The following is a 22,785-nucleotide window of genomic DNA, read 5'->3' as shown; positions in this document are numbered from 1 at the left end:
GCGTGAGCAGGGGCAAAGCTGCCAACAGTGTGCCCCCAAGCAGGGACATTCAATGGCATGGCTCCRCATCGGCACAGCAGCCCACACTATATCTTAAATATCTCTCATGCTGGGGCACTCAAAGCRTCTTTGCACCTGGGAATGGCTGGTTCCCCTGTTAGGCGCCCTGCTTGTGCTGGACAACTGCCCGAGGGCCTTCTCCCACCCCAAACTTGCTTAAAATCAGAGCTGTTTCCTTCCTCCCACTACCTGAGGGAACTGGGCTTTTTTTTTTTCCAAACCCACTCCTGCATGCAGAGGTACGGAGAGACAAGACAGAGGAAGAGCAGGAAAAAGTAGTGACCTTTTTGGGGAAAGAAGTCTCTGCTTCTGGGGTTGCACTGGAAGGAAACACCCTTCAGACCTCTTTGGGGAAGGTTTGGTAGCTCTCTTCTGGTCAGAAAAAGCTTCCTACAACTTCATTAGCAACCTGCAGATCGGAGAGGCCATCCCATGGAAGAAATCAATAACAGGCAGGATTGGGAGGTAAAAATTAGACAAGAGAGAGATTGGCAATGATACCAAATGATGGTGGGACCGGGATCAGCCCGGTGTGCCCACCACAGAAGCTCCACTCCCAATTCACTGCTGGAAGCATCTGTTGCATATGAATTTCAGCCAACAGAGAGATAAGGAAAGCACCAGAAATAGAGGAAAACAATGAAGAAATGAAAGGAACTGGCTCAGCCAGTCCAACCCAGGCTGATGATATGTTTTAGTGTGTATAACATGGAAAAGTTCAGATTAGTGTCATGGTAACAACTCTTACTGTATCAGAACACATTGCACCAGACTGAAACATGACAATGCAGTAGGTATTGCAGAATATCTGTGCATTTAGCAAGTGCAGTATGAAAGAGATTAAAATTATACTTGGCAAGGAGGGGCTTTGTGTGCATGTGTGTGTGTTAAATATCTATTCTACTTTCAGGTTGTACTTGCTGGACACATTAAAATCTAGTAATGCATTTCAACAGTGGTAGTTGGTGTGGCATGATCTATTCTAACAAGATGCTCAATTTACTCGGTATCACAGTATCATGCAAAAGCTGCTACAAAAATAAATTTTTCTAAAAAAAGAAGAAAAAAATCCCATCTTTTTTACGTCATGGAATGGGCCACAGACGCTTTGACAGTGATTGAAGCTGTATCTAAGCTGCAGTCTGTGAATCCTGAGTACTTCCCAGGAAAGCCCAACCACAGTTCTTGTGCACTACAGCACCATTGTACAACCCCACCTCTGCTCACACAAGTCCTGGGTGTGCCTGTGTCTATGCACCTGACCCACAACACAGACACCTTGTCTGAGAACCACTCTCTTTCGCAGTGCTCCCACATCCCATGTATTTTCTGCACATACTGGCTCTTGCTTACTTAGATCCTACTGTTCAAAGCAGGAACATATGCAGGTTCTTGGCCACAAGTTGAATACAAAAGCATCCCATAGATCTCCTTTGTCTGAATTATGCTAAGGGATTTTTCTCTCTTATGGGTGGGTGAGTCAACTGCAAGAGCTGTGCTACAGTACAGACTCGCACCAGGCTAACCTAATCCTGACCAGCCCATTACCAGCCCCATGCTTGCTAACAGTGCCAGCGAGTGCCCTTTAGCTCTTTCCGCCAGAGCCTCTGCTTGGCATTGCAACAGTTTGGCCCAGCCTTGGTGCTGTACCCCTGGGAAAGTCACTGTTTGTGCTGGAACGACCCTTTGGAGCCAGACATGTGCAGCACCAGCCGCTGCGGCCCCTTCTGCAGCCCATGTGTGTGGCATAGCTGTGCCCCAGGGAGAAGGGGGGAGGGGGGGAAAGCCAAGGAAAATGGGTGCACATTTTTTTTGCTACAAGGCAGAGAAGTTAAAGGTAGTTTGACAAATCTTCTCCATGAATCTTAAAAGTGCTCTGTAACTTTGGGTAAAATTTAGCAATGTGAAGTAATATATAAATATGTAAGGAAAAAAAATCTAACCTTATTTGCTCCCATGTAGTCCTCTGTGTTTCATTTGGTGTTTCAGCTGGGAGGAAGCTAGAGCCCTAGCAGGCACTCCCATTTCTGGTCCCAATACTGGGAACCTCCTGGCCAGCAAAGGTCAAAGTACGAGCAATTTGTTTTCTCCTTTTTGCTTATTGGACTTGAGATAAATCAACATGGACAGGAACCTACAGCCAGAGATTTTGATTGTATCCAAAACATGACAAGTTAAAACAAGATTAGATCTAAGTAAGATTTAAAGATACTAAGATTGAAACATGTTAACCAGTAACCTCTAGCAAATTCACTAAAACCCTCAGGTTCCTCTTCTCTAGCCTATATCCGCTCACARTATTGATGGTAAGAATTAAAAAGCAGAGAATGGTATGTGTATCCTATCTGGTGTTCAATACAAAGGTGATGGTTTTGAAGGCAGTACTGTTTCAGAATTTCAAAGTCGCTGGTGTTCACGGTATATAGAGTACCACTTGGTGGTCGTTTGGAAGGCGCTTCTACTTCTGTGTAACTTTCTTCTAGTTTGGGTAGAAATATTCCTGGGAGGCTAAACAGAAATGCATTTTGTTTAGATACAAGTCTTAGGCACGAGTTAGAAAAATGCTGACTGTAATGAAAATATATCAGCACTTAATAGTATCCAATAATATAAAAAATGCAATTCAGAACATCTTCAACTACATATATATGTGTGTGCGTCTATATATAGGTATAAAGGTACAATACATACATGTATATAAACACAGACACACATATAGAGATATCCACAACTTGAACTGTGTTTGTAACTAACCTGAAATACTGCAGCGAAAGTTCATTCTGATGAACCATTAATAATAGTATTTTCCTTCTTTTGGCTCTAACCAAAGTTAAAATGTTTACACATCATACTAGACTGGTTATGCTATCCTAACACATCAGCATGCCRGAACCAGGAGTTCCTATACTGGGATTGTAAGAGTACACTGCCTAGTGTAAAGCTATGCAGCTACAGAGCATGCTTGCAGTAACRAATCCTGGGTGTGTATTGTTGTAATACTTCCTTGGATGATAACATTCAGCAGATTGGAAACACGTGTAAAAGCCAGGTTATCTTGAGCACACAGGTGGCACTGTCATCTTGGCACGGTGCTGACTTTCGCTGGAGTGGGAGGCCCTGAAGAGCAGTGATAAATAGGAGTAGGAGATGTGGGAGAGAGTTTAACAGGGCTCATGGCCTCTCCGGTCTGCAGCTTCCAAAGGAGCTCTTCATTAGTTCTGCTCAGCCTCTTCTTCTCCTCTGTTTCTTTCTCAACATATTCTTGAAGATTAGCATTCTCCTCTGACAACTGTCTAGAGAGGAAAGCAACACATCACGTAAGGCTCCACAGGGCATTAAAGCAAACACCAGAATCGAATGGGCTGTTATCCTCAGCCCAGGAGAAGTGTTACATCAGGCATGGGCACAGCAGGGGGTTTTCCTGGATGTTTCTAAGCAGAATTGTTTGGGTTTCACATTTGGAGGCTTCTGGCTCACCACTGACATCAAAGTGCTCGGCACTAGCTCAGGGAGCCTTGCATCAATGCTGTGCAAGAGGAGGAGCCAGTGAGGATCCCAAGCACCTACCTCCAATTCACCCCATCTGCCTCAAGTCTGTAGTTGAGCTGCCCAAGYTGGGGACATAGTTGTCCCAGGGTCTCTCCACTGTCAGAGGAGAGTGAGAGAAGCATCTCCAGAGGTAATCRCAGTCCTCCAGTGTCTGAGTCAACCTCCAGAGGTGCCTGCGTCTTAGCGCAACACCTCTCTGAGGTAGCTCAGGCACCAAAGCTTAGATGGGATGAGTCCTGACCTTCATCCGCTGCCTCGTGTAACTGTTGGCATCATGCATGGCATTCAAAAGTGCTGAGGACTTCCATGCATTAACTGCATGCTCCAAAGAGTTTAGAAATGGATACTTTCTCATATAGAAAATGGAGCACAAATAGGAAATTGCTAAAAAAGTTAGTATATTTGCTTCTTTATATGTATATTCAAAAGTTGCTAAAATACAAGGCTGTGATGCACTGCAAGAACAGGGTTCTTCACTCACACAGACAGAGGGAATGGAGCAGGCATGGATAATGGCATACAGAAACTTTTGTTGTACCTGGAGTGTGGAGCTAGCAAATACAACATCACAAATACTGGCATACGATGAACGTTTGGCAGCYAGCACGGAGTAGGTGCACAGCCCATCCTGCTCCTAGTGAACAGATTGACTTAGGAGTGACGTTTTGCAGCCTTGTCTGTCAGTTGACCTAAGTAGGATCTACATGGTCATACCTTCCCAGACTGAACCCCGACTAATTCTGGAGCAAATGTCTGGGCTACCTGGCTTTTTCACCAGAGTAAGGCATGGCCACTGCCTGCTTCATGAGAGACTGAGCCAGTTATCACTGACCAAAAGGCCTGTTTAAGGTATCTATAAATCATGGTACCCAGGAGTGCTTCTCAGAATGAGTCCCAGAAATATAGTCTGAGATAGGATGCAGGTGTGCACCCACCAGCGTTGGCCTTCCCTGGGAGGAAGCGGGTTAGTGGGCAGGTGGGAGCCAAAGACAGCCCCATGGGGTCCCCCACTGCCAGGACCGCAGAGCACACCAGGGTCCATGCTTGCCCGATGCTCCGACCCAGCCTTGGGCACCTGGGTCTTGGAGAGGACTTCAGAGCTTGAAACCTAATCTCACCTAGATACTTAACTCAGGCCCCCTTCTAATCAATATTTGCTTTTGGCTGAGTTGTTTTTGCTCCCTCRGTGCTGCTGTGTAATAAAGCTGATTGGGGCATTTGACTTTTCCCGTTCAACACACTCAGGTACCCAGCATGGGTTTGTGACCTCTGCTTGCAGAACCTGTTCACTGGCCCAGAGATTTCTACACAGAAACATGCCTAAAAGCCTCTGTGGAGATGGACCTGACCCCAGGATGGAGCCCAGAGTCCTGGGTTAAGCACTTGGGCTCCCTACACAAGCAAACCCTTGGACAGGGCTCTCTTTCCAGCACCTGGAGAACAAGGGATTTCAGAAAGCAACCAAAAGCAGTCCTCACCCTGGTTAGGGCACCACTTCAGCTAACCAATGAGAAGTACAAAGTGCAGGTGGGCTCTTTAAATCTTGCTTTTTCCCTGGCTTCGATGCCTGGCTCCAGCCACCTTTGCCCAGCAGGACTTCACAACCCAGAGGAGCTGGTAAAGTTGCCCCATCTTTTACAGAGCAGCACAACAGCTAGAGCAGTCCCTGGAAAAGGGGAGCCCTGTTTGAGTGAGGACAAAAATCAGACTGCCTAACTCCCTGGACAGCTGTACCTCTCACCCTTGTTTCTGAACTCTGCCACTGAAGCTGTGCCAGAAGGGACAGAGAATTTGTGGAGGGGGGAGAAGGAGCGAAGAGGGGAGTGAGAGCCACCGCATCCCTGATTCTTCCAACCAGTTGCTGCAGCACTCAAAGGGCAAAGGAGCTGTTGCTCCCAATGCTCATCATGTATTTCAGCTGGTATCCTGATGCAGGATGCAGCTCAGATCCAAAGTTTTCCCTCTGCTCTGCATATGACTGCAAGGCTATGGAGTCCTTCTTCAGTTCCTTCCTCCTTGGMCCTCATGAACCCTGAATTCCTGGCTGCCATAGTAGGAAAACTTCACCAGTGAGGACCGGGGAGGTGTTTTCCTCAGAATACCCTGTAACCTGATGGTTCTTTGGGAGGTGAGACATGGAAATCTCCTCTGGGCACCACTACCTCAACTAGTGCTATGGCCAGTCTGCTCTCATCAAACCAGCTGACTATTTTTAAAAGAAATGGGGCAGTGAAAGCAGAGTGCAGGAGTCTGATCAGAGTGTGTTTAGGCCATGTTCTGGGAACATCTATCAGATTAAACCCTCCCAGAGGTGTATGCAGGAACACCTGGTTTCTGCATCCCCATTATGCTTGGGCATGAACCAGGTCCTGATGTGATCAGGCTGGAGCAGCTCTAGACGCATACCTAAGCTGATTTTCAGGCAACGTGGAATTTTTAGAAATAAACAGGGAGGCATCTAAAACCCCCCTAGGTATTTCCATGGTTCAGTAGCAGCTGGGTGTGGATTTTGGATACAGATGCTAAATTCTGCCCAACTCCGTTATTGGGCATAGCCTACAGCCCTTAGCAGATGTCATGGACTGCTGGCTCATTCTCTTTGTGATCAAAACTCTCTGGGGGCTAGGGTAGAGGAAGGGGGATTTTGTTTAAAAATATTTTTAAAGGATTTCAACTTTTCTAGCTTAGTTTCCTACAGAAATGGAGCTCCTCTGATCATGCATGTGTCTGTTCTTCTCTCACTCCCCTATAAGTTTTGAACCAGATTCAGCAGCAACTAGCAAAGTCAGAGGATTAAATGATATGAATTGGTAGAAATTTTGTGAAAGCTGCTTGCCTGGTAGAGAAGAAAGATCCTATTCATGATCCCACTGGGGAAACAGCTGTGGCATGAGCTCACAGTTTAAAAGGCATGAGAAAATCCACATGGGAGCTCATCCTGGAGAAATAACTCCATAAGAAACCTTTTGCTACACATGGAATTACTTTTTCTTTTACAGTGCCTAGCAAGACAGACCATAAAAATTATATACAGAGCCCAGTTACACCCTTTTCCAATCAGCATGTGCTGAGAAAAAAAAAAAAAAAAGCATATGTGCTGCCAGTATTGAATGTGTGACTGGCTCTCAAAGCCGGTAAAAGCTTGTTTGGGCTTTGGCAATAGGCTCATCTCACCAGCATGGACCTCAGAGCACTTGTGATGGGGCCAGCTTTCTCCTCTGATGAAGGTATGGCATGGACAGGGGGCAAACCTGGACATCAGCCCCTCTGAGCACAGTAGCCTGCTACACATTTAATGCTTGCTGGATGCATGGCATGATGCCCAGTACCACGGTGGACTCTGGAGTTTCTCACACAGAGGACCTTACAGCACTAAAACACACTGAAATTTGCTGGCAGAGGTAGGCTGCAAGCTATCTGCATGACGGGCAGGCAGTTCAGAGAGACATTCGAACACCAAAGAGCCCCACAACCKTAATAATAAGTGGTGGAGTGCGCAGACATGTCCTCAGAAAGCAACCTGCTTTGGCATGCAGCTAGGGGAAAGGGTTGCTACTTGTTTTAGCCTCGCACATGCTGCRCTGGGCATCTGTGCTGCCTCATCTGATGTGACGTGACTGGACAAAGGCAGAGGCTGGCTTCACGTGKCCCTGAGACAAAGACAGCTTTCCCCACCATGGCGGGACAGCGCTCCCACAGGCAACGCTGCTGACATCCTTCAGCAAACCCTCTGCATGCTCAGCCACCCCACGCCTTCCTCTGCTGCATCATGCGGAGGGAGATGGACAGACACAACGCGATGGCTTATAAAAGACACACRTGCCCATTCAACTCCTCATCATCATTCAGGCAAAAGGAGGAAGACAGGCTATGTAAAAGCAAATCTTGTATCTTGASAGGTATCTTCTATTGAGAGACTCTAACCTAGCTGGAAAACCCTTTATCCCCAGCACTGTAGAAGTTATTACCATTCACTGTCCCTCTCCCTGCCACCTGACAATTTGACCAGCCAAGACAAATCACAGTGGGAATCACAACCGTGAAATCACAGAGGTGTGCAGGGGAACAGCGATGTCCTAGGATCTGAGGCAGCTGCTTGAGCCTTGCCCTTGACTCATGTTAAAACCTCCCCCAAATGATCTAGATGTAAGGAGGCACCAGGGCTATGAGAACCAGGAGGTCAAAGGAGACCAATCACCTGCTGATCATCTCCATCTCCAGGGTGCTGTTGGCTAGAGAAAATGCCATCCTCAGACACCCTCAGCCCAAAGGACCAAAGTGATGATAGTTTAGTGGGAGGGAGAATTTGCAACCTTGAGCAACCAGGTGATTTAGTAAGTCACTGGAAGAGTCTCAGGCAGAGGATCTGTGAAGATACCATGTCCAAACCCAGTGCATGACCTACCTACAGGGCTGCTTTCCCTTCCTTGGTGCCTGCCCTTGGCTATGGTTGGAAATCCCCAGGTAAAATGGAGTATTTATGCTTTTGACTGCCAGCTTTGGCATACTGATGCCAAACCCTGGGGCCAACTGTTATCCTGTCACTGTCTTGTAAGTCCAGTCAGCCCAGCTGTTCCCTCCTGGTGTGAAGCTCCAGCACCCACCTAAGGGGGACCAGACCTCCCTACTACAACAGGGCCCAGGACTCTGAGGGAGKCTTTTGTCCTGGCACTGTCACAGCAGTCATGAAAATGTTACTGTTGAAAGTGACTGGTCTTTCAGTTGACTTTTCATTCTAATCTCAAATTTAGAATTTCTCCCAAAAGACCTGTTTTGAAACCAGTGCCTATGAAGTTATATCTAGAAGCAAAGCACTGCAACCATATCCCAGCAGGGAATATAGAAGCTATTCACCCAGCTGGAGATGGGCATCTACAATGCGGAGGCCAAGCACCGAACCCGTCATCCAGGCTGCTTTTACAGGCATGTAGAGAGACTGGCACTCCCAAAGCACAGTTCATCCAGCCCAAAAGCAAATGTTCCAAACAGATCAAATGAACCAGACTTTAAAAATTCCTCTTTCTTTTCCCCGATCACAGAAGGACTGTAGACAACCAGCTCAGACAGTGACATGTGCATTTCAGRTGATAGATATTTAAGATTAGGTGAGATGAAACCTAACCCTCATGCAGTCCTGAATGTTAGTACAAGCAATACTGCCTATTTATACATCTACATGGAGGATAAATTGTTTCTTTTTAAGGCTAAATCATTATTAAAGGAGTGAATAGAAAGAAAAACCTAAATTTAAATCAGAGATGAGACATTAAAGCTAAAAAAGTCAGCTAAAAAATTAAATCACATTTTAGGCCAATGGCATCATTTTTGGTAGCAACTGACAACAGTTAGGTAGCTGGTGTGCTGAGACAAGTTTCAGCTCCATCATCTCTCCTTAATTTCCCTCCTCTGCCTGGCTCCAACTGCGACCTCTTGTCTTCCACCTGACTATAAACTCTCCGGGTCAGCCGGGTCAGGTTATTAGACAGTGCAAATAAAAAACCACCACCAACACAATACCAAAGCATATTCTGCCTGGGTGACAGTGGCAATGCCAGGATCTCTCTCCTGAAATTGCCACATTTCCAGTGCTTGCTACCCGCTGACCCAAGGGTTTCATGACACTGATACTGGAATCAGAAGCAACCGGGAATTTTGATCTTAGCAGCATGTCAAAATCATGAAAATAATTTCACATAGATACGTGGCCTTCCTCAGGTTAAAGTAAGCAGACTCTAATATAAAATGACTTTGTTAATAAAATAAGCAATGGGGATGACAACAGGCTTCCAGGAGGAAATAATACACTTAGTTTTTTTCCTTCTGAACTAAGTGTCAGCCATGTGTGGTTATAATTTACAGTGTCCTGTCAAGCTCAGACAGGTTGCAAATATCATCACAAACCTTGTTACGACGGTATTTTGATCAATTCTGACTCTGAGGTCTTCATTTTGCTGTTGCAGCACCTGGATTTTTTCTTCCAGGATTAAATTTTTTTCAGCCTGCAACAAAAGAGGGTTTGTTAAGTCTGAAGAAGTCTCAACACCTGATCTAAAAGGATTTGTTCTTTATCCTAGGGAGTACATTTATCCCTATAGCAACTTCTAAAATTTGTTGATAGATGGAGGTGGTCATTTTGACTGCAGCTGTGCAAATGTTAGAGGTCTGACTCACACCATGTCATTTTGGTGAAATAAGTGGRGTCATCAACACAGCCTTGAAGGGAGGCAGAGCTGAATTAGTCCTCATTTATAACTGAACAGGAGGAGAGTCTTAATCTTGTCCAACATGAATAAAACATTTTCCCCTATGGTGCCCCCACACCTTTCACCAGAAGAGTCATGCCTCCAGAGTTACTATTACCACCCGTTGCTCTCAGCCTTACCCAACATCACCACTGATGACACTCAAGCCTCTGGAGATGAAGAAGCAAGCATCAAGGTATGCCAGACCCCAGTTTCTGAAAACCGGGAAAGACAGCCAACTTTTATGCCCATATGCTCTTAGCTTTGCTCCCTCTTGTCAGCAGTAGCCAGGGGGATGTGCTGCATGCAGCCACGTGCAATTGCTGGGCTACATGTGGTCGGGCTGAACAAGAGAGGCAGTTGTTTGGGAGAGCCATGAACATATGAATCTCTCTTCTTCCTCCTCCTGTGTATCTGCAGTGAAAGGTCCACATGGACCTTGAGAGCCCCCGTGTGCCTCAGCTCAGCTGTGTAGCCTGTGGCACTCACAGAGAGCAGGGACTCTCACCACACACCAAGGACACACAGTCTGGTGAGGAAGTGATGAAAGAAGAGTGTGAGGTARCCTCATGTGCATCATTCATCTCATCCAGCCTCAGCTGGATAAATGTCCAGCATCTAACCTTAGCTAGCTGGCTGCGACCTCTCTGCAGCTCAGGGGAGGAAAGAGTTACCAGTCAAGGCAATCTTAGATCACTGTCTTAGCTTGAGGTGAGCTGCTCCACTCTGACAGTGTCAGCTTAAATAACTGGCTTAAACTAGGCATTTAACTTCAAACTGCAATTAGGTGAAATTAATCCTGTCCAACTGTATGTAGCTTTTATTCAGTAGAGTTCAAGGGCAGAGTCTGATGCTGTCAATAGCAGTGCACTAAAACATCACTAAGATGTTCATAGGCATGTACCACAGCCTCATGTGCCCTGTTTTTTGGAAATTTTGAACTTGACATACTTTATCTCCTTAGTTCTTAGCTTTCCAGCAGTTTGAATTTTGCTGAATTCAACACTTTTGGAAGAAAACAAGATATCACAGGGCAGCCTTATCTCCAGGTGAGCAGCATTTTTGGTTATTGAATTTCCCGACCTTTTATAAAGAATCGAAATACTATCCACAGGAGTTAGCAATAACTCACACTTTACAGTGGAGACATCAGTTTTCAGCAGTCATTTCCAGCCAATGCAGCTAACTGTAAAGGATGGCCACATTTTGCAATGCTCTGAGAYAACATGACAGAGAGAGATATCATAAGGCACCTCCTCTACTCCCTTAAACTCAGTGGTTTTAATAAGTAGTGGTTATGTTACTATGAAACATGGGAGTATATCTGTGCATCTCCTTCCTTTTCCACTGCAACCCTCGAATTATACTGCCCTTCTCCTGCCACCTTCATTTCCCACCTCCCTTTCAGCCTCATTAAGCATACAAGGAACCAGGTCTCAGTGTCCCACGGTGCTGGTCACACAGCCAAACTCTCTGCCCCACTTCAGCAGTGCCTCCCAGGCCATCAGCCTGGCCATCCCCACCATGCTCTGGAGTCCTTGGCCTGGGCCAAACCTCTGCAGTTCCTGTTTCGCCTTCTTTTCAGTCTCTGCTGATCTCAGCTCAAATACGGGGGCAGGGAGAGGGTCTCAGTACCTTTCAGGAAGGTCCACAGTCCTAAGAGCATATGGCAAAGCATCAGGGTAGGCCGCTACGTCCCCGGAAGGACGAGGTCACCCAAATCACAGCCCAGGCCAGAGGGGACAAGCAGCTAAATTCCCTTCTCCAATATCCCTTTGACTCCTTTCACCCACACCTAACCCCATTCCCCAACAGCCGATCCTTTCTCCTGCTGTAACTCTCTCACCTCATGAGTATTAAGCTCTGCCCAGCACCAAAATCCAAACTTTAAAAAAAACCTGTTTCTAGTTTTTCCTAATGATGGGTAGCTGAGGTTCTTCTGGGCAAGCTGATCCATGCAAACATGCAAGACAATTCTCACTGACTGTCAACCTTACCAAACCCTGCTTCTTTCAGGCACTGTATTTTCAGGACCCTCTCACCCACCTTACCCTGTATTTGAAATCCCATCCTGCTTGTTCATGAGGCACACCAGATTTCAGAGCAATTGGAGATACCCTGTAGATGTTAAAGCACTTATAAAAATTGATCTTTAAACCAAAAGCAGTTGTCCCCTTAGACCACAGTAGGACCAGTGTTTTACTGTGGTAAAGGGCAGGAGCAGGACTGTGTGATCATATATGGTTAATTTGCAAATGCATCTAAATGACCAGAAACCACATAAACCATTGAATTTTTTTTTTCAGTATAACACTACAGTGCATGTTTTCAAATGCTGGCTTAGCTCCAGGAGCAGTGTGTTGGAAGGAGCACAGTTAACAAGCCTCAGCTGTAAAGAGACATTTTTCTTTATATCCATTTACTCAAGCATCTGTTCAGCAAAATAATCAACTGAGTTCTCACATTTTCCCGTAAATGGAAACAAATCTTGCTGAGTGTTGTGCTGAACCAGCTGTCCCTGCTCCCCAGCTGAGGTAATGCCTCATCCTGTCACCACACTATACACTCACTGTCGTTCTAGGTTATGCTTCACAAAATGAATCCCGTTTCCAATAAAAATGAAACTAATGGTTACCTGGGGAGTCCTTTGTTAGGGACCCACACAAGCAAAGGATGAGGACACAGAGTAGGCTGTGGAAAAGCATTACCTCAGTGTTGGAGAGAGCTTTCTTATCATGAGCCTTGTTAGAGACTGTTCTTTCTTTGAATATTGCTAATTCACACTAGAGGCTGGGAGCTCCCTAGATGTCTGTATTAGCAGGCAGAAGGACACAAATGGTTCACCTTTCCTCCACTTCTACTATGCCAGCCCTAAATGGTCAACCAACTCCAGTAAGGGAATATAGTGTTGGCTGGTGTGCAAAGTTATGTCCTGGGCAGTACCATGAAGTTCTCTCTCCTCATTCTTCCCACACCAGTCATCTTGCTGTCCAACTTACAGGCTGAGCATTTCATCCACATGAAAAAGAAATACAGATGAACAGATGTGTGTGAGAAATCAAGGATACCATGGGTGGGTGAAGGGATGGGAAAAAATCCCAGTTTCTGGGTGAAAACCTGAGACACGCTATAGCAGAAGAAGCTGTGTGGGCTGGCTGTGCACCAACACAATATATAGCCATTTATGAAACTCTTTTGCTGTGTCTTTCACAACCCCCTTCTTCATCTCACCCCTTTTAAATTAATCTGCAGTAACCACGCTYTTACTTTACACATCTCTGTGGTGTCCCCTCTGGAGGAATAATGACAACTCACCAGTTTTTCTAGCTCCATAATCCTCTTCTCCTGTTGGTGAATCAGGTGGTTCTTCATTTCCAGAACCTGTTTTAAGCTATTCATATCTTCTTCTAAGTGCTGATATGGAGCTAGTGCAATCTAGGAAAAATATCAGTGATTTGGACATTTGTTAGCCATAAATACATCTTCAACCATAAAATAAAATTTCGCCAATCTACCAGTGGTTTAGGAGTCTTATTGTTGTGAAAGACAGCTGGACTTGGGCCCCCAGCCCACTGGGATCCTGACAGTCTTTGCTAGCCTATCTCTTTAACTTGGTAGCTAATTTTATGGGACCTTTCTGTTGACCAACCTCATGGCTAGCAGGATGGGATGCCGTGTAGCTCAACAACCTCATCCCTACTCATAGCTTGGGAACTGCATGAGGTGTTTTAGGACTGAGCAGAGATTTAGGCTTGAGAAGAGTGCAAATATGAAATTTAGGAAAGCCAGGTGGCTGGAGGTGAAAACTATGGTGGTTTGCCTGTTCTGCAGGACCACATCACAGAGCTGGTGACCTGTTAACAAAGACCAGACCCTGGTGGGAAGAAGAACAGTGATTCCTATCAATAAGATATCCCTCTCCTCTGCTCAGAAACTTTGGATGTAGGGGATGTGAGGGTTCAGCTCTTGGGCAAAAGCTGTGCTCTGCATTATACTGATTAAATATCACCACCGACTCAAGCTATTTTGGATTTTTGGCAGTGTAACTCACTCCACTGAAGTGTCTGGTAGTACCTGGCRTTTCCATCACTGTGACACAGCAGAATTTGTCCTTTCATGTAAATTAGATACTGCAGTGGGGGTGGAAGGGAGGCTGACGCTACCTGTTTCCTGTGGCCAAGTCAGTTTCAGATGTTTGCATTCCTTTCCTAAGAAGTTCTCCCACCTAAAAACTGCTCAGCCCCCCCCACACTCACCCCACTATTTCCATTCACTGTCCCCTCTGTCATGTCGATACAGCTGTTCATGGGGCTGTGCTGTGAACTGTACCACTGAAATGACCCAAGTCAAAAGACAACTCTTTTTGGAGGTTCATTTCAGGGTTATTTCATTCAGATAAATAATTGTATTGCATGTTTACTTATACACTGTAAATAAGCAGCATGTCCCCAATACACAGCAGTTGAATAAATATTTCCTATGACAGGTCTGTTCTCTGCAAGTCCAGAAAAAAATAAGGGAATACAGAGGACATCAGAGAAGTTGACTCACTGGGCACAAAAAAAGAAACATAAATGTGGGAAGGCAAAAAATGAAGAGAAACAGTGGAAAAGGAGAAAGATGAATAGAAGGAGATACCATATAGTGTTCAGGAAATGTTCAGGAAACAGCTACATATGCTAGATGAAAGGATATGGAAAAAGAAGTAAACTCAGAAAATAATAGATAATTACACAGTATTGACAGAAAGAGCTTTGTATTCAGACCTAAGTTAAGATTTTTGACTCTTACACAGCCCCCAAGATTTGGGGTCCTGGCTTGGGCCTGTCTCACTCAGTCCTTGGGGTAAGACTCCCATCACTAATCACCCCCTAGTGCAAAGTGAGCCATGCTGAGAGCATGTATCTTGATAACTATAGTTGCCATCTACCTCCAGTTGTTCCTCGGTGTTTTTCTTCAAAGCCTCTTCAAATCGCTTTGCTTTGTCCTTAAGTGACTGGTTCTGGAAGGTGAGGGTGTCTACCTGGTCCTGGAGCACAAATTAAAACACCAACATCCTGTTATCACTGCTGTTAAATCCATACAAGTCAATCCTCCAGGAACTGGAACCACCAGGGGAGCTGACACACCTTAGCCACCACTGCAAGGTGTTATTTGTTACATGAGGCCACTTAAACATCAGTGGAGGTTTTGATAGCCCAGTATCTCAGGGCATCTCAAAATCCCTGAAAAAGCTGTGGCTAGCTGACACTGGCTGACACAAGTTCATAAAACTTCTTTGTTGCTAAATCACCCCATCATCTTGGGCTGGATGAGAACAAGCATACCCTTTTTTGGGAAAGCAGGTATTTATATCATGGGTATGAAAAAGATTGTTTGTAGGGTCTCCAGATTCTGAACAAGGCGGTAAAAATACCCCATCCCTGCCTCTTTCACCTTCCTAGGCAAAACTCCAGAAGGCTTGGAGTCTAACATGATAATAAGCAAGAGAGAGTTAATGGTGTGGGCTTTAAACGGTCATCGTTTCATCTCAGAGCTATACACCACTGAGACGAGCAGGGACAAGGCTGGTAGCGCCTCACTGAAAGCCAAACCCCAAACCCCCTGTGAAGGGTCACATCCCCTGTGGCCCCAGGAATTCAGGTGCCCAGCAGCCTCTGCCCCTGTGGGTCCCGCAGCCAGTGCACCCTATGGTCTGAGAGGGCATGGGGCTGGGCACCCAGGCGTTTGGGACAAAAGGGCTGTTGCACCTAGTGGCCCACCAGGCCTGGGATTCGTGTCGCTTCACTTTTGATGTCTGCTACCGAGATGTCTGTATTTAAGGTAGGTGTTTACATCTAGATATAATCTAGACAAAATCGAGATGATTACATCTAAACTCCTTCTGTCATCCATGGAGAGAAGAATGCTGACTGGGTCTGTCCCACAGAGGGAAAATAAAGCACAGACACAAGACCATGTGGTGAGAGATGAGTGCTACTGAGGGGATCCAGCAGATTCCCTGGGGACATCTGCTGGAGGGTGCCATGCTGGCAAGGCAATGCACAAGGACGCCAAGGGCACTGGAGCTCTCCCCGCTGCACAGGGGGAAAAGCCAGAGTTTGCTCCTCTTGGCTTCAGTATTAGGCCAGCAGTCAGCAGGGTCAAAAGGACTTTTCTTTTTGTTATCCAGCTGCGTTTTTCTCCCTTTAGGCTTGCCCTCTGTTCTSCTTCAGATACAGTTAGCATTTTGCTGAACCAGCTGTGGGGAAAAAACCTAAGGAGACATCTTTGCTGCTAGATCCCAATTTGGACAGATGAAGGACCAGAGGCCATTAGAGAAGCAGCAGTATCCCTGGTACAAAGGTCTACTTACTGTATAGCTGCTGGGAAACAGGGAGCAGTGGAGTCTTAACAGCACCTGCCCAGGCAAAGGGACTCACAGCAMTAGTTATTATGAAATAACATCCCGGTGAATCTATAGTGGCAGTGAGAAGCAGCAGCATGGCTAAGTGCTGCGATGGGCCTGCACCCTCCGCCTATACCATGGTGAGCTGCTCTGCAGCATCATTAGGGGGTGGGAAATAATGAAACAACTGACCTGGAGCGACAGCCGCAGTTTTTCAAAACTCTCTCCTAATTCTTTCTTTTCCAGGTCATGAGCAGACATCAGTTCTAGGGAAAACACACAGACATGACATTGCTATGTGAAGTCCAGCAAGCCAGGGTCTGAGAGCCCAGAGATCATAAGCCAAGCATTATTCGGAAAGCAGTTTTAGGGCATGGAGGTTACCCTAAAAATAACATTCTGGGGGCTTTGGGAAAATTGTTTTGAGGTTCAAGGTTTCCAAAACTTTCACCGATTTCAGGCACCTGTGTTCAACTCCTGATTTTTCAGAACTGCTCAGAAAWCCCAGCTCCTAGGGACTCCAGTTTGAAAAGGTTCAGTCTGAAAATGGGTGATTCACAATTTCAAGGTGAGTATCCCCAAATCAAGGGTTTTGGAATTAGTGGATATATTTATGTTTGGATTGTAATCTCTTTGGGGAGATTGAGATAAGGGGTAGTAATTCAGGTGCAAAAACATGAATGACAGTGCTTCTCCAGGATCTGTGACATGACCTGTAAAGTTTATTAAATTAATGACACTGCCAGACCCTAAAGAAAGTGCTGTATTTCTATTAAGTGATTATACACTTTACTACTAGAATATGCCACTCTGGACTTATTAATAACCAAAATGGAATAAAGTTTAACCTCTGAACCAGCGATACAAAACTGTCATTAAGTACAGTGGCACCTAACTTTTTAGGACACGGCCACCGTTTTCTGTGTCTCCGCCCTGACATGGAGTTTTGCCCTCTAACCACAGCCTAACAATTGCAGCAACTACAGCACTAATACTAATATTGTTCAATCAGACTCTGCCGTGGGCCCTGTACAGCTCGGCAGGAAAGCAGTTGCTGCAATGCCATTTCCATGCACAGGAGGGCATTTCATACCCACACCAGAGAGCACAAACTCCAGCGAAGACAGCCAAGCAACAACAAACAACAGCCAAGTTTTATCATCAGAAAATACTAACGAAAATGGACAGTTAAGAATATCCTTAAGCAAGGAACAGCTTTTTATTTTCAAAAATATATGTATGCTAATTTAAAAATGGTATTATATATACCATCTCTGCCTACAGGAGAGGGGAACAGACTGTTTCTAGCTAATGTTGTGCTCTGGATTGTGCTTCTAAATGATACAGTGCATAACTAAGCAATATGACTCAATTTGGGGAATGTTGTGGGAAAGCCTACTAGAGCTGTTTAAAAATGAGACCCCATGCATACATGTAATAAAAGGAGAGAGATTTTATAGATGATCATTAAATGTCAGCTAAGTCATGTGCAAAGACATGGGTTTAGATTCTAAGTGGTGGGGAGAAAACAGCTCTGGCTCTTGCATCAAATCCCATGGAAAGACCATAAGACAAAGTGCAGCTGACACTGCTGGGGTGCAGTTTTGCACCTGCTTGGCAGTGCCATTCATAGTTAATGAAGATGATGAGTCCTGTTTTCAGAAGCAGTATAGGCTTTTAAACACCTACATTCAGAGACGTTCAATCCATTCTAGCCTCCTGAGCGCCTGAGGACTAGGCACATGGGCTCCTGGGAAAAGCGTGTCATTGAAGTGAGGTGAAATTTGGACTCTGTGTTCAGTGATTCATGGGGAAAGTCCTGTCTTTGCCCCAGAGATCCCTCAGACACTCTGGAATCCATATTAAACACTGTATACACTGCATACAGCTCTCCCACAGCCCTAGCATGAACCTGGTGGTCCACCCAGCATGAAAGCACRTACACCAGCACAAATTTCAGTATTATCTTCTCCAAGGGAGAAGCTCCAGGCTTACAAGGTCTCACCACAGAGAGAGTTTCTGGTCTGGAATGTCTCTGTGGGCAYTGAGTTGCCTTTGGCTTACCTTGAAGCTTGCTGTCGTGCTCATCCTGCAGTATTGCAACGGCGACTGTGTGGTTATTTTCYATCTCTAACATTGCAGCTTCATGTGTAGCTGTGATATCTTCCACCTGTTCCAACAACAACAAATGGAGACATGGACACAATTTTAGATATGCTATGGCACAAAGACAAGACACCATTAGAGAGCTCCAGCCAGCTGGAAACAGTAAAGGGATCTAATGAGTGTGACAATTTAATACATGAGCCAGTTTAATTCATTATGAAAGAGATATGATGACTCCTTCAGTGGTAGTGTGTGGTCATCGCTGCTCATATTTTTGCTCTTTCGACTTAATGGTGAAAGAAAGAGGTACACAAGAAAGCAAAAGACAAAAATGCTCTTAAGTGAAGAAGCAACTTATGAAATGTTCAAAAATCTCAACATTCCATTAATCTAAATGATATTAATAACCTAACTCGCTGATGATTAGATAAGCATGCACAGTTGCAAGCTATCCTTTTTTTTTCTTCTTGGCACTCTACTGCAATTATTTTTACTGTAAGATTTTGAATTAACTTCCACAGAAAGTGTCTGTGCATTATTCATATTTGTAAAATATTTATTTCTGTGGAAACATTGAAATTATTATCAGTGGGCATGTATAATGAATTGTGATTTATCACACTCTTAGTTGAAAAATAGCATCCTACCAAGTCATCAACACCAAATTCCCATGCCCTCCTGAACTGTACATCTTGAGTCAACATCCAATAAATTGGTAAAAGATGTGACAGCATTTTTTTCAGTGCAGATATGAGAGTTCTCAGGTTAGTGTGGAAGTAACTAAGAGGACAGTGAGGCCAGAAAGCCACAAAGACAAATTAAGTATGAAGTAGTTCTTAGAAGTGTGCTTTAACTTTTCAGGTCCTATTGGCATATTGCACATGTATGTATTTTTGACAGGCTACAGGTGATAAAGAACAAATAAATATATAAGGTCAAAGACCTAAAAGAGCTCTGAGGATCAAAAGCCTGATACATAACAGGGACCTTAGCTCCAGAGTCACACATGGAGTTAAATAAGCACAACATGGTTGTGTGACACCCCTTTAGCACCACACAGAGCTCTGGGAAGTGACTCCAGTGGTATCATGCTCTTTGGAAACCCTCTCCTGCTCACTTTCCGAGTGGGCAATGATCGGGRTGCTCGCACGAAGCAACTCATGTTCCCCAGGGGGTTGCACAACTGCAGTGATCCTGGTGACAGTCCTAATTATGCCATTAGCAGATACTGCATAGCCACTTCTGGCTCTGTCACCTGGAGCTTTCCCACATCTCCTTTGCATTTCTAGAGCATTTAATGTTCTTGGAAGGGGACAGACTGGCAAATCCTACACACTAACAGACTGCTTGCCCACAGAGCAGGGGCACTGTGTCCAACACAGGGGTCCAAGACCCCTCTGGCCTCTCTGTCATCAAGGCTAGCCTCCACAGGCAACTACATAGCTTGCATTTTCTGAAAAATCTCTGTAGCATATCTATTTCACACCTGACATCTGCTGCAAGCCACAGAGAACTCCCTCCCTCTAAAACAAACTGTACTGCTAAAGGCTAAAAGTCACAAAAACCTCCCTGTGCCACATGGAGAGAGCAGGCAACGTCACAGTCACCGGCACAAGGTAAGGCCACTGCGACGTCTAGTGACTGCCTTGGGAACCCATGGGTGATAAGGAAAGCAGAAACCCCCCTGTAGTCCCTGCCAGTCTGATATGTGGAAATTCCTCCCTGACTTCAAATCTGGAATTTAAGTTAATTCTGAGCATGTAAGGAAGACCCACAGACCAATMTCCTGAGAGGTTTTTCAGCACCTATAAAAGCTCCAGAGCATCCTGCCCAGCAGTTGTTCCCTAGTCCCAACCCAGCTGTGTAGTTCACAGGAAAGAAAATGTTTTATAAATCAGAGAAACAGCAAAAAAAGCCCAGTTCCTTCCTGGCCCTGTAAACAGCTAGAAGAGGCCTTGAAGCATGGGCTGAACACAACACAAATACAGTGCAACAAGAGACAGGTCCCACTTTGTTCTGACTAAGAGCTGGGAGAACCATCTTTCAGCTTTGTTTCCTTGGTTGCCCCAACCTTAGCCTAGCAGCAGCACCTTTCACAGTAGTTATGTCCATATTGCTAAACAAAACCAGTCCAAGGAGTAAGGCCTAATGGCCTAACGGCCTAACTGAACCACCTCAACACTGCTTAGAGTAATCTTTCTAGAATAGATTTGTCCTGCAGAAAGAGATCCAAAAGCAAGGCTGGAAGTGAGCTATCCACTAAGCAGCTCAGATAACCAGGGGTCCAAGGCTCAAACTTGCTCCCTGGCTCTTTTTTATTTAGCAGTTGTCCTAGAGGAAATGAAGTGGGACTACCAGCTCTGAAAAGATGGCCTTTAGAGGGGAATGGCTTCAGAGAAGCCTTGAAACCCATTTCCAGTTCCTCAGAGTTTCAAGTCTCCTTCAAAGCAGTTTCTGAATGTTACACATTGATGATCTGATTTGCTTTTCTTATTTTTAAAATCACAGTGATCTTATTCCCTATATTGAACACTTTACTTGTGCTATCCTGAAATGCAGAACATAAAATTATTCTTTTACACTGAAACTAGCGTCCATTGCAAAGTCACTTCACTTACATAGCTTTTATATCCACTGTTATGTTAAATTATGGAAGAAAGATGCTGCAGCTGAGCACGTCCTGGCTGGAATAGTTGTTATTTCACTGCATTTAGCTGTCAAATGTATCTGTTAGACTACCCAACATGAGCAAAATTTCCAATCAGACTGGAGGCGGCTTACTCTTAGAATGAAAAATGGACATTAACATCGAATCTGCAATGATAGATTCATTTTCCTAATAATGTGAGAGACAACGCAGTGGTGAAGAATTCTTCACCCAACAAAGCAGGACTCAGCTTGCTGATATATTGCATGAAGCAGGGGACTAGATGACTCGGTGGGCTACTAATGGGAGTGGGGCTATCACCTGACTTTTCCCAGAGCATTATGTCCTTGTTTATGATGTCCACGTACTGATACTTCCTGAGCACTACTATGTTCTTTACCACGCCCTTGCTTAAGTCTTTATTCATGCTCTAATTGCTTATTAGCCAAGCAGCACCCCATAGGAATTACTACGCTCAACTCCAGTGCCCTCCGTAGGTGAAGAGGTCTCCTTTCTCTGTCACCATCCTTGGCAGGTTATTTATCTATAAAGCCAATTAAATATGTTCCCATTTCCAAATGGTCTCCAGGGATTTTTTGATTTTCATATCCACAACCCAAATGACTTCTTTTATGCTTCCAGCATGACCTCCTGTCTGCAATTTTTCATAGCAGATAGCCTACTTGGCACTTGGAATCAACCCTTTGGACTCTAATTCCAACTCTGCCACTAACTTACTCTACAGCCTTGATCAACTCACTTAAACCCTGTGTCACAGTTATTTTTGACTACAAAGAGAAGCTCAGATGGGATTTTCAAGGCTTAATAAACTAAAATCAAGAGGAGGCTCTCGTGGGAGAAACTAAATAGGTTAGTGGATGCAGCAGTGAGAAATAAACAGCACAGGCAAGAAATACTGGCAAGCCAAGATCACAGCCTTTACTTTGGAATTTTGCCCGCTAGTTATGAGAACAGAGAAATATCAGGATGCATTGCCACACCTCATCTGTTTGTGATGAGGCTGGCTATCATGCTTTGCTGCGCTGAAAGAGCTGAGAATGTACCTATTCTCAGAGGCATCTGAGCCTCCAAAGGGACAACTGTGTATCCAAAGAAACAATGGCTATTTGATAATAAACTGAAAGGTAAATAGCCCAATAAAGTGTGAAAAACTAAATTATGACTGTAAACCATGCGTGTGGTATGACCAACTTGCAAATTAGATATGTGGATACAGAATTACACGTAGATCCCCAGTTAAAAGGATTTTGTGAAATCTTTTTAATCCCTGCTTGCATGAATGCAAGGTGCAATTTCCCTGATGCAGATGGATAGCTCAAGGAGAAGGCCTTTCTCATGTCCAGCATAAGGGCTTCTAATTTCATGGGTTAGGTGTCTCTGCTCTAATGCACTAAATTGAAAGAGGCAGGAAAAAATGAAACCATGATGTGACATTGTAAATCAGATCCTCTTCTTGTTCATTTGGAAATACTGGGTTCTTTCAAAAAAAGCCCATTAAAAAATAAAGTCAGAGGTGTTTGGAGAAGAACGAACACATTTCTTAACAACTCCTGAACCATTAAAGCCATATCTCAGTTCTACTTTAGCACAGACTCCAAAACTTTTAATTTCCACTAAATGTCTTATGTCAAAATGTCTCAATTTTTAGATCAAGAAAGAGCAGGTTTTTGAGAAGGAATTCTATTGATTTTTACATAGAAGTAATTGGGAAGCTCCAGGCTCCAGAAACTCCATACTGAAAACTTCACTGAACCAGTCTCTTTTGGCAAAAT

The 22,785-nt window shown here is 44.7% G+C and overlaps 1 protein-coding gene across 1 annotated transcript in view; it reads right to left on the bottom strand.

Annotated features, from left to right (window-relative positions):
• Positions 1 to 2,961: 2,961 nt before the first annotated feature.
• Positions 2,962 to 22,785, bottom strand: part of MTUS2 (microtubule associated scaffold protein 2) — a 208,283-nt gene continuing 188,459 nt past the window's right edge. The window contains exons 9-14 of the mRNA XM_026074597.1: positions 18,304 to 18,409; positions 16,432 to 16,505; positions 14,782 to 14,880; positions 13,167 to 13,286; positions 9,511 to 9,608; positions 2,962 to 3,353 (exon numbers count right to left, since the gene is read on the bottom strand). Of these exons, the coding sequence (XP_025930382.1) occupies positions 3,137 to 3,353; positions 9,511 to 9,608; positions 13,167 to 13,286; positions 14,782 to 14,880; positions 16,432 to 16,505; positions 18,304 to 18,409 (714 nt within the window). The 3' untranslated portion in view covers positions 2,962 to 3,136. The remainder of the gene's footprint in view (positions 3,354 to 9,510; positions 9,609 to 13,166; positions 13,287 to 14,781; positions 14,881 to 16,431; positions 16,506 to 18,303; positions 18,410 to 22,785) is intronic.

Source organism: Apteryx rowi, unplaced genomic scaffold (assembly GCF_003343035.1).
Source record: "Apteryx rowi isolate R43461 unplaced genomic scaffold, aptRow1 scaffold_391, whole genome shotgun sequence".
NCBI lineage: Eukaryota > Metazoa > Chordata > Aves > Apterygiformes > Apterygidae > Apteryx > Apteryx rowi.
This window is presented reverse-complemented; position numbering and strand designations above follow the sequence as displayed.